General features: G+C 49.1%; 1 protein-coding gene across 1 annotated transcript; it reads left to right on the forward strand.

Moving 5' to 3' along the window:
* Window positions 1-648: 648 nt before the first annotated feature.
* SARNP (SAP domain containing ribonucleoprotein) lies at window positions 649-9,679 on the forward strand. Its single transcript, XM_056515029.1, has 12 exons — window positions 649-731; window positions 2,327-2,426; window positions 2,551-2,597; window positions 3,828-3,895; window positions 4,740-4,791; window positions 4,887-4,960; window positions 5,589-5,617; window positions 5,888-5,913; window positions 6,338-6,406; window positions 6,937-7,017; window positions 7,798-7,864; window positions 9,181-9,679. The coding sequence occupies exons 1-11, from the start codon at window positions 696-698 to the stop codon at window positions 7,837-7,839; spliced, it is 624 nt and encodes a 207-aa protein (XP_056371004.1). The 5' UTR covers window positions 649-695; the 3' UTR covers window positions 7,840-7,864; window positions 9,181-9,679.
* Window positions 9,680-11,573: the final 1,894 nt, after the last annotated feature.

An 11,573-nucleotide genomic window follows, 5' to 3' on the forward strand; every position in this document is an offset into this window, starting at 1 on the left:
ATATAAATGAATTGCGTTGTAATAAGTTTAATGATGGGATAAACCAGCAGCACCTGGAGAGAAGGAGAGAGTGGGAAACTCGGGAATGTTGCCGGAAATCACCCAAAATTTGTGCTTGGCACCCCTGGGTGAAGACGAATAATTAATGAGTAAATTTACAAAAAATTGACACAAAATACTTATTACCCTGTAGAGTAATTAAATAACCACAACACGAACAATTTTTACTTTATAATTACGTAACAAAGGACTTAAATCTTAACAAATAATCCATCTTGATCAATACCACCACATGGAATGTAACAACACCATAAGCAATAAATATGCAATAGCTCGAGCCAATATAATAAGTATAATAAGCATAATAAGTACGCAACTCTAGCTAGTAGTACTAATGGTTTAACGAAATGCGATAATTAACAATAATTTACTAATTACAAGCGGGCCCCTCAGTGACCCCCGGGCCGCTTCTGGAAGTTCGCGTTCCCGCCCCTCAGCATCTCGCTCCTCCCATTGGTTCATCTGCACGTCAATCAAACTCTCCCCGCCTCCTAGAGTCGACAGCCAATCACAGGCGGGCGCTGCTGCAGCGCGGGCCAATGGCGAGCCGCGGGTTTGGGCGGGACGGCGGAGGACGCGCGGCGCTGATTGGTCAGAGCGGCGTGAGGGGCGGGGCCGTCGGAGGGGGAGCCAAGATGGCGGCGGAGCCGGTGGAGCTGCACAAGCTGAAGGTGCCGCTGGGAGCCGGAACGGGGCCGCGATAGCGGCGGGGGAACGGCGGGGACAGCGCAGACTGAGCCCGGCAACCGGGACAGCGCGCGGGGGGAGCGGGAATGGCGGCTGGGACTGAGGGAGCGCGCGGGGGAACGGCGGGAAACGAGCTCTGAGGGGGCGCTGAGGGGAGCGCCGGGGGAGCCGCGGCCGGGGCGGCTCTGAGGGGAGCGGGAGAGCGGGAACGGGGCTCGGGGGGAGCGGAGCTGAGGGGAAACCGGAGCTGAGGGAAGCGGAGCTGAGGGGAAACCGGGGCTGGGGCGGCTCTGAGGGAATCGCGGGCGGAACCGGAGCGAGGAGAGTGAGGGGGGAGAGCGGGAACCGAGGCCCGGGAACCGCCGGGGGTGGCGGCGGTGGGGGGGAACCGGGGCCCGGGGGGGCTGAGAGAACCGGGGCTCGGGGCGAACCGGGACTGGGGGGGGAACCGGGACCGGGGGGGGAACCGGGACTGGGGGGGGAACCGGGACCGGGGGGCTCTAAGAGAACCGGGGCTCGCGGGGAACCGGGACCGGGGTGGAACCGTGACCGGGGTCTCTGAGAGAACCGGGACCGGGGGGCTCTGAGAAAACCGGGGCTCGGGGGGAACCGGGACCGGGGCTGAGGCGGAACCGGGACCGGGGTGGAACCGTGACCGGCGTCTCTGAGAGAACCGGGACCGGGGGGCTCCGGGCCCGGCACTGGCGGCCCCCGGGCTCCTCCTGCCCCAGCCGGGACCCCTTGGAGGGTCCGGGAGCCCCGAATTCGGAACTCCCCGAGGGTCCCCTGGTGATTCCTGGGATGGTTCCCCCGGGAGGTTTTCCCAGGATTTCCCTGGGATTGTACCTCAGGAGTATTCCCAGAATTGTTTTCCAGAATGGTTCCCCATCCTGGGGGATATTCCTGAAGATTTTTCCTAGCTTGATCCCCGCGGGAATGTTTGATTCCCCAATTCCCAGGATGTTTAATTCCCCAATTCCTGAGTTCCTGGGACGTTTGGTTCCTGAATTCTTGGTTTTGATTCCTGAACTCCCAGGATATCCCAAATTCTTTGGATGTTTTGTTCCCAAATTCCCCAATTCCCAGGATGTTTGATTTCCAAATTCCTGGGATATTTGATTCCCCAGATCCTGAATTCCTGGATGTTTGATCCCCAAATTCCTAAATTCCTGGGATCTTGAATTCCCGAGTTCCCAGGATGTTTGATTCCTCAATTCCTGGGATCCTTAATTCTTGAATTCCTGGATATTTGCTTTCCCAATTCCCAAATTCCAGGAATGTTTAATTTGCCAATTTCAGGGATGCTTCATTCCCCAATTCCCCAGTTCCCAAGATCTTTAATTCCTGAATTCCCAGATGTTTGCTTTCCTGATTCCCAAATTCCAGGAATGTTTCATTCCTCAATTCCCAAATTCCTAGGACGTTTGATCCCTGAATTCCTGGGGTGTTTGGTTCCCAAATTCCCCAATTCCTGGGATGTTTGTTTGATTCCCCAATTCCCAAATTCTTGGATGTTTGATTCCCCAATTCCTGGGATCTTCAATTCCCAAATTCCCAAATAATCCTGGCTGTTTTCCAGCTGGCTGAGCTGAAGCAGGAGTGCCTGGCCCGGGGGCTGGAAGCCAAAGGCAACAAGCAGGACCTGATCCATCGGCTCCAGGCCTACCTGGAGGAGCACGGTGAGCATTCCCAAATATTCCCAAATAATTCCCATGGAATTATTCTCACCCCATTCTCCAGCAATTTCCTGGCATTCCCCAAGGAATTTTCCTGCTCCGACCCTTCCCTGGTTTTCTTTTCCAGCTGAGGAAGAGCCCAACGAGGAGGATGTGCTGGGAGAGGAGATTGAGGTGGGAATTTTTGGGATATTCCTGATTTTCCAAGAGGTTCTGGGTGGGATTGAGGCAGCATCCCAACACCCTATGGAATTTAAATAATTTTCCCTTTTTTTTTTGGTGTTAAATCTGCTGGATTTGGTGCCTGGGACACTCCAGATCCTGAGAATTCCAGATTTTGGCATCCTGGATTTTGGGGTCTCGGATTTTGGGTTTGGTCCCACCCTGAGATAGGGAAATGCTGGAAAAAATGAAATTAGTGGGATTTTGGGATGGAATTCCTGCCTGGAACAGAATTCCCAGAGGATTCCCCATCCCTGGAATTATCCCAGACCAGGCTGGAGCCCCTGGGATTTTCTGTGGATTTTCCATGGATTTGATGGATTTTTGCATTAATTATCAATGGATTAATTAATTGCACGGATTGCAATTAATTAATTGCATTCATTGCATGGACTTGATGGATTTTCCATGGATTTTTCCATTAATTTTCCATGGGTTTTCCATGGTTTTTTCATGGATTTTTTCATGGATTTTCCATGGATTTTGCATTGGTTTTGCATGGATTTTTCATGTGTTTTCCATGTTTTTTTCGGGTGTTTTCCATGAATTTTTCCATGGGTATGATTAATTTTTCCATTGATTTGATGGGTTGGGTTTTCCATGTATTTTTCCATGTATTTAATGCATTTTTCCATGATCTTTCCATTTATTTTTCCATGGGTTTTTCCATGGTTTTTTGCCTGGGTTTTCCATTATTTTTCCATGGATTTTCCATTAATTTTTCCCTGGGTTTTCCATGGGTTTTCTGTGGATTTTCCATGGATTTTTCCTGTGTTTTCCACGGATTTGATGGATTTTCTGTGGATTTTTCTGAGGATTTTAGATGGGTTTGATGGATTTTTCCATGAATTTTTCCATGAATTTTTCCATGATTTTTCCATGGATTTGATAGATTTTCCATGGATTTTTCCCTGGGTTTTCCATGGGTTTTCTGTGGGTTTTCCATGGATTTTTCCTGTGTTTTCCACGGATTTGATGGATTTTCTGTGGATTTTTCTGAGGATTTTAGATGGGTTTGATGAATTTTATCATGTGTTTTCCATGGATTTTCCCTGTGTCTTCCATGGATTTGATGGATTTTCCATGGATTTTCCCTGTGTTTTCCATGGATTTTCCCTGTGTTTTCCATGGGTTTGATGGATTTTCCATGGATTTTTCCCTGGGTTTTCCATGGGTTCACAGGAGGAGGAGCCCAAGGCGCCCGAGCCCCCGGCCAAGGTGGAGGAGGCGCCGGTGAAGTCGCCCGACGTGTGAGAATTCCCAAAAAATCCTCGGGAATGAGGGGCTGGGAAAGGGGCACTGGGGGTCCTGGGGCTGGGATTTCCTGGATTTGGGATTTCCTGGATTTGGGATTCCCAGATTTGGGATTCCCGGGTTTGGGATTCCTGGGTTTGGGATTCCATAGGGCTGGAATTCTATGGATTTAGGATTCCTGGGATTTGGAATTTTGTGGGTTTGAGATTCCTAGGGGTGAGAATTCCCTGGATTTGGGATTCCTGGATTTGAGATTTCCCTGGATTTGGGATTCTGTGGGGTTGGAATTCACTAGATTTGGGATTCCCTGGATTTGGAATTTTGTGGATTTGGGATTCCTGAGGCTGGAATTTCTGGATTTGGGATTCTGTGGGTTTGAGATTCCCTGGATTTGGGATTCCTGGGTTTGGGATTCCATAGGGCTGGAATTCTGTGGATTTAGGATTCCTGGGATTTGGAATTTTGTGGGTTTGAGATTCCTAGGGGTGAGAATTCCCTGGATTTGGGATTCCTGGATTTGAGATTTCCCTGGATTTGGGATTCTGTGGGGTTGGAATTCACTGGATTTGGGATTCCCTGGATTTGGAATTTTGTGGATTTGGGATTCCTGAGGCTGGAATTTCTGGATTTGGGATTCTGTGGGTTTGAGATTCCCTGGATTTGGGATTCCTGGGTTTGGGATTCCATAGGGCTGGAATTCTGTGGATTTAGGATTCCTGGGATTTGGAATTTTATGGATTTGAGATTCCTGGGGCTGAGAATTCCTGGATCCCAAATCCCACCTGGATCAGCCTCTGGAGCATCCCTGACCTTTCCCTTTCTTTTCCCAAACTTTTCCAGGATCCAGGAGAAGAAAGTGGTGAAAATCTCCTCAGAAATCTCCCAGATGGAGGTAAAAAAATTCCCTGATCCTGATTTTCCCTGGAAAATCCCTGTTTTCCACCCAAAAATTCCCAAAATTCCCGTGTCCCTTTCCCTGTTTTGCAGAGGATGCAGAAAAGGGCCGAGAGGTTCAACGTCCCCGTGAGCCTGGAGAGCAAAAAGGCAGCGAGGGCAGCGAGGTGGGGCCGGAATTTGGGAATTCTGGGGGAAATTTGGGAATTCTGGGGGGATTCTGGGGGAATTTTTGGAATTCTGGGCCAAATTCTGGGGGATTTTGGGAATTTGGGATGCCTGGGAGGGTCAGGGATGGGAGAATGTCGGGATTTTGTGTGCGAATTTTTTGGGAATTTGATGGGATTTTGTGGGAATATCTTGGATTTTGAGGGAATTTTGTGGGACTTTGGGGGAATTTTGGGAGAATTTTGTGGGAATTTGAGAGAATGTTTTTGGATTTTTTGTGATTTTGAGAGATTTTGTGGGAACCTTGCGGGAATTTGGGGATTTTGAGGCAATTTTTGGGATTTTGTGGGACTTTGGGGGAAATTTGTGGGATTTTGAGAAAAATTTTGGTATTTTGTGGGAATTTTGCAGGATTTCTGTTCCTTCCTAACCCATCCCATTCCCAGATTTTTCCATGGAAAATCCTCTTCTGGATGAAACTGAAAAACAAAATTTGGGAATCCCTGCAGGAATTCCAAACGTTTTCCATTCAATCCAAACCCAGGGAAGATCCTGGGAAGGAGAATTCCCAAAATTCCAGCCTTAATTCCTGTTTTGCTTTTTGTTTTGTTTTTTTCATTTCCACAGATTTGGCTTGGCCACAGTTCCCACAAAAGGTGAGGAGAGGGAACAGGGAATGGGAATTCCTGGAATTCTGGATTCCCTGGGATCACAAATTTCATTTTTCCCACATTTCTGGGAGCGGGAATTTCGGGATCCCAATTATCCCAGATTTTCCTGGGATTTTCTCATCCCAAAAAAACCAGGGATTGGGGCAGATTGGGGGCTGGGATTTTGGGATGTCCCCAATTTCTGGGAAATCCCATTCTTGGGGTGAAATCCAGGAATTTGGGGCCATTCCTGATGGAATTTCCCTCCTTTCCCAGGGCTCTCGGCAGATTCCAAACCCACGGTGAGGAAAAGTGGGATTTCTGGGATTTGGATGGGATTTTGGGAATTCCAGTGGAATTTTGGGTGGGATCTCAGCTGGAATTTTGGGATCAAGAATGGGAATTTTGGGATCAAACCTGGAATTTTGGAATCTCAGCTGGAATTTTGGGAACAAGAGTGGGAATTTTGGGAAGAGGAATTTTGGGATAGCAACTGAAGTTTTGGGACCAGACCTGGAAATTTGGGATCTCAGCTGGAATTTTGGGATCTCAGCTGGAATTTGGGTTAGAATTCCCCAGAAATCCCTGGGGTTTTTCTGGGATCAGCCCCTCTGGAGCTCAGGAATGGGGGAATTTTCCAGGAGTTTATTTTGGAATTTTTCCCTTTTGGGAGTCGAGGCCTCGCCCCCAATCTCAAATCCCAAATCCCAAATTTCCTGTTCCCAGATAAACCTGGAGAAGCTCAAGGAAAGGGCCCAGAGGTTTGGCCTCAACGTCTCCTCCCTCTCAAAGAAGGTGAGAGTTGGGAATTCCAGGAATTTGGGGAATTCTGGGAATGCCAGGGCCTGGATCATCCCAAAATCCCAAAAGTTTTCCAGCCTTGGCAGCTCCAGCCTTCCCTAGGCTTGGGTTTTTTTGGGAATTCTGGGGTTTGGGGATTTTTGTTTTTTGGGAATTGGGGTTTTTCAGGAATTTTGGGAAATCAGGTTTTGAGGAAATTTTGGGGTTTGGGAATTTCAGTTTGTTTGGAATTTCATTTTTTTGAATTCCCTGTTTTTGGGAATTCTGTTTTTTGGGGAGTTTTGGAGTTTTGTGGAATTGGGGTTTTAGGGAATTTTGGGCTTTGGGAATTTTGGTTTTTTTTTTGGAATTGGGATTTTTGGGAATTGGGGTTTTTAAGGAATTTTAGGTTTTGGAAAATCGGGTTTTTCAGGAATTTTGGTTTTTTTGGAATTGGGATTTTTGGGAATTGGGGTTTTTCAGGAATTTTGGGGTTTGGGAATTGGGGTTTGGGGAATTCCTGATCCCATTCCCAACATTCCCAGAGTGAGGAGGATGAGAAGCTGAAGAAGAGGAAGGAAAGGTTCGGGATCGTCACCGGAGCCGGGGCTGCCGAGGATTCCGAGGTGGGGCAGAATTCTGGGATCTGGGGCTGAATTCTGGGATTTGGGGCTGGGAATTCCCAGAAATCCCTGGGCTCATCCCAAAATCACCTCTCAATTCCTAACCCTTGGGTTTTCCATGGATTTGGGATCAATTTTCTGTGGATTTTGGGGCCATTATTCCAAAATTTGGGGTCTGTTTTCCCAGGAATTTATGGCCATTTTCCCATGGATTTGTCCCATGTTCCCTGGATTTAGGGAGATTTTCCTTGGATTTTGGGGGGGATTACCTGGATTTGGGGGGGTTTTCCAGAGATTTGGAATCATTTTCCCAGGGATTTGGGGCCATTTTTCCGTGGATTTTGGGGCAGTTTTTCCATGGATTTTGGGACCATTTTCCCATGGATTTTAGGGCCATTTTCCCAGGAATTTTGGGACCATTTTCCCAGGAATTTTGGGACCATTTTCCCAGGAATTTTGGGACCATTTTCCCAGGAATTTTGGGACCATTTTCCCATGGATTTGGGACCATTTTCCCAGGGATTTGGAGCCATTTTTCCATGGATTTGGGGGCCATTTTTCATGGGTTTTGGGGCTGTTTTCCCAGAAATTTGGGGTTTGGAATTCTCTGTGGCTTGAGCCTCTTTTCCTCAGGAAACCCCCCCCACCAGCTCCCAGGATTTTCCTGCCCTTTGTGATCAGATATTCCCCAATTCCCAACCCCTTCCCTCTCCCACTCTTCCCTGGGATTCTCCCCCATGGAATTCCAGGATTTTCCCTGTTTTTGGTCTTTCCCAACTGCAGGCAAAGAAGAGGAAAAGGGCAGAAAGGTTTGGGATCGTCTGAGCCGCTGGGAGCTCTGCACCCTCAGGTCAGGAGCCCCTTGCCCTCATTCCCCATTTTCCATGGAATTTCACACTGGGAATTCCCCTTTCCTCAGAGGATTCTGCTCCTCAGTTTGGGGATTTTTCCTGAAAAATCGAGGGGAAAAGGAGGAGGTTTGGGAGGGAGGAATTCCCAAATCCTGGGCGCAATTCCCAAGACGTCAGGGTTTTCCAGGTTCTTTTCCCAGAGATTTGGGGCTTTTTTTCCAAGGATTTGTGGCCATTTTTACAAGAATTTGGGGCTTTTTGCCCAGGGATTTTGGGGATTTTTTTCCAAGGATTTGGGGTAATTTTTTAGGAATTTGTGGCTGTTTTTTTCCAGGGATTTTGGGGTGTTTTTCCAGGAATTTTGCAGTGTTATTTTAGGAATTTTAGGGCTCTTTTGCCAGAAATTTGTGGCTGTTTTTTCCAGGGATTTTGTTTTTTTTTTTTTTTTCCATGGATTTGGGGTTGTTTTTGTAGGAATTTGGGACTCTTTTCCCAGGGATTTTGGGGTTGTTTTTCCAGGGATTTTGGGGTTGTTTTTCCAGGGATTTTGGGGTTGTTTTTCCAGGGATTTTGGGGTTGTTTTTCCAGGGATTTTGGGGTTGTTTTTCCAGGGATTTGTGGCTCTTTTTCCAGGGAATTCGGGGTTCTTTTCCAAGGAATTTGTGGGTGTTTTTCCAGAGATTTTGGGGATGTTTTTCCATGGATTTTTTTTGGGTGCTTTTCCCAGGAATTTGTGGGTGTTTTTCCAGGGATTTTGGAGTTATTTTTTCCAGGGATTTTGGGGTTATTTTTTCCAGGGATTTTGGGGTTGTTTCTTCCAGGGATTTTGGGGTATTTTTCCATGGATTTGGGGTGTTTTTCTAGGAACTTGTGGCTCTTTTCCCAGAAATATGTGGCTCTTTTTTCCAGGGAATTCAGAGTTCTTTTCTGAGGAATTTGTGGGTGTCTTTTCCAGGGATTTTGGGTTTGTTTTCCCAGGAATTTGGGATTATTTTTCCAGGGTTTCTGGGGATGTTTTTCCAGGGTTTCTGGGGATGTTTTTCCAGGGTTTCTGGGGATGTTTTTCCAGGGATTTTGGGGATGTTTTTCCAGGGATTCTGGGGATGTTTCTCCAGGGTTTTTGGGATTATTTTTCCAGGGATTCTGGGGATGTTTCTCCAGGGTTTTTGGGATTATTTTTCCAGGGCTTCTGGGGATGCTTTTCCAGGGATTTTGGGGGAATTTATGGAGAAACACGGGATCCCAATCCCATGGGATTTTTGGGAGCTTCCCAAGGAATCAGAGCATCAATCCCAGAGATTTCTTGGATTTCCAGGTGGGCTCTGCCTGAACCCTTCCCCTGTTGAAGACTTTGAGCTCCCAGGATTTGGAATTCCCGGCGGGAATTTCGGGAATCTCATCCCGGAGCGTTGGCAGCAGCGAGGCCGGGGCCATTCCCAGAATTCTGGGGCCATTCCCAGGCCAAGAGATTCTATTTTTTTGGGAATTCTCCTTTTCCACGAGCGCTCCCCACCCTTGGGAACCTCGGACACTCCGGGAAATTCCCGGGATGCTCCTTCCCATCCCAAAAATCCTCGGGATCCAGGGACATCCCCGTGTCCTGGTGGCTCCCTGGCTCCTCCCTCATTCCCAGTTTTTCCCAGTTTTTCCCAGTTTTCCCAGTTTTTCCCATTTTCCCAGCATTCCAGCCATTGCTGGGTTTTGTATTCCCAATTTTTTCTATTTTTCCCGGTTTTTCCCTCGGAAGGGTCGGGCACTGCCTCTCATCCCACATTTCCCAATAAAAAAAAAAAAAATTCCCTTTTCCAAGGAAATCCCAGTTTTTTTCTGGGGGTTTGGATGTGGGGCTGGAGCTGTGGGAAAAGCCCCTGGAATTCCTTCCTTCCCTGGAGGAGCTTTTCCAGGAATTCCTGGTGGTAAATCCAAGTTTTCCACATTTTCCTGAGCTTTTCCAGGTGTTTCTGAGATGATCCAGGAATTCCTGAAGCTTCCCAGTTTTCCCTGGTGTTATCCAGGAATTCTTGAGCTTTTCCAGATGTTCTCGAGATTTTCCAGGAATTCCTGCAGTTAAATCCAGGTTGTCTCAAGGTTTTCCAATTTTTTCTGAGTTTATCCAGGAATTCCTGAAGTTTTCCTGGTGTTACCCAGATGTTCTCAAGGTTATCCAGGAATTCCTGGGGTTGAATCCAGGTTTTCTTGAGGTTTTCCAGGTGTTCCCTTGGTTTTCCAGGAATTCCTGAGCTTTTTCCAGAGGAGGGCACAGGGAATTCAAGGATTTTTAGGACATCTAGGACAGAACTATCAGAATCCCGAGATAATTTGGGAAGGTTTGGGAAGATTTGGGAATATTTGGGAAGGCACCAAACCCTGCTCCTGCTGAACTTTGGGGACTGGAATTCTGGGATCTTGAAATTCTTTGGGAATTTTTGGGTTGGCCCCAAATCCCCGGCCCTGCCCCATCCCCCTCACTGTCTCCACTGTCTCTTTTTCCAGGGATTTTGGGGTATTTTCCCAGGAATTTGTGGCTCTTTTCCCAGGAATTTGTGGGTGTTTTTCCCCGCTGTCCCCTCTATGTTCCCTCTGTTTCCTCTGTCCCCTCTCTGTCCCCTGTGTCCCTGCTGTCCCCTCTCTGTCCACTGTCCCCACTGTCCCTTAGTGCCACCTCTCTGTCCCCTCTCTGTCCCCTCTCTGTCCCCTCTCTGTCCCCTCTCTGTCCCCTGTGTCCCCTCTCTGTCCCCTGTGTCCCCTCTCTGTCCCCTGTGTCCCCTCTCTGTCCCCTGTGTCCCCTCTCTGTCCCCTCTCTGTCCCCTCTCTGTCCCCTCTCTCTGTCCCCTCTCTGTCCCCTCTCTGTCCCCTCTCCATGTCCTCTCTGTCCCCTCTCTGTCCCCACTCTCTGTCCCCTCTGTCCCCTGTGTCCCCTCTGTCCCCTCTCTGTCCCCTCTGTCCCTCGCTGTCCCCTCTGTCCCCTCTCTGTCCCCTCTGTCCCCTCTCTGTCCCCTCTCTGTCCCCTCTGTCCCCTCTCTGTCCCCTCTGTCCCCTGTGTCCCCTCGCTGTCCCCTCTCTGTCCCCTGTGTCCCCTCTCTGTCCCCTCTGTCCCCTCTCTGTCCCCTCTCTGTCCCCGCCCCGCCGTTCCCCAGCGCTGCCGTGGCTCCGCTCCAGGCGGGTGGAGCGCGGCCAAGCCCCGCGGCCGCGTTAATTGCGTTAATTGCGTTCATTAGCGCCGATGTCGCCCGCGGCCGCTGCCGCCCCGGGGACGCTCCGGGGAGCCGCTGTCACCGTGGGTGGCCCCCGGATGTCCCCGGGCCTCATTTGTGTCACAACCCCGGGGCCGCGAATTAGGTCAGGGGGAGCGGGGCCGGGAACGGGGAAACGGGAACGGGAATGGGAATGGAACGGGAATGGGGAAACGGGAACGGGAACATGGAAATGGGAATGGGGAAATGGAAACGGGAATGGGGAAACGGGAACGGGAATGGGAACGGGAATGGGAATGGGGAAATGGAAACGGGAATGGGGAAACGGGAACGGGAATGGGATAATGGGAATGGGGAAACGGGAACATGGGAATGGGAATGGGGAAACGGGAACGGGAATGGGATAATGGGAATGGGGAAACGGGAACATGGGAATGGAAACAGGAATGGGGAAACGGGAACGGGAAAATGGGAATGGAACGGGAATGGGGAAATGGAAACGGGAATGGGGAAA

Source organism: Oenanthe melanoleuca, linkage group LGE22, assembly GCF_029582105.1.
Source record: "Oenanthe melanoleuca isolate GR-GAL-2019-014 linkage group LGE22, OMel1.0, whole genome shotgun sequence".
In the NCBI taxonomy this organism is placed as follows: Eukaryota; Metazoa; Chordata; class Aves; order Passeriformes; family Muscicapidae; genus Oenanthe; species Oenanthe melanoleuca.

Bases quoted from the DNA above. Each gene is read 5' to 3' on its own strand.
- SARNP (XM_056515029.1), top strand. From the start codon at position 696: ATGGCGGCGGAGCCGGTGGAGCTGCACAAGCTGAAG. The intron at 4,961-5,588 runs GTGGGGCCGGAA...TCATTTCCACAG, and splicing joins AAGGCAGCGAGGGCAGCGAG to ATTTGGCTTGGCCACAGTTC. The intron at 5,914-6,337 runs GTGAGGAAAAGT...TCCTGTTCCCAG, and splicing joins CGGCAGATTCCAAACCCACG to ATAAACCTGGAGAAGCTCAA.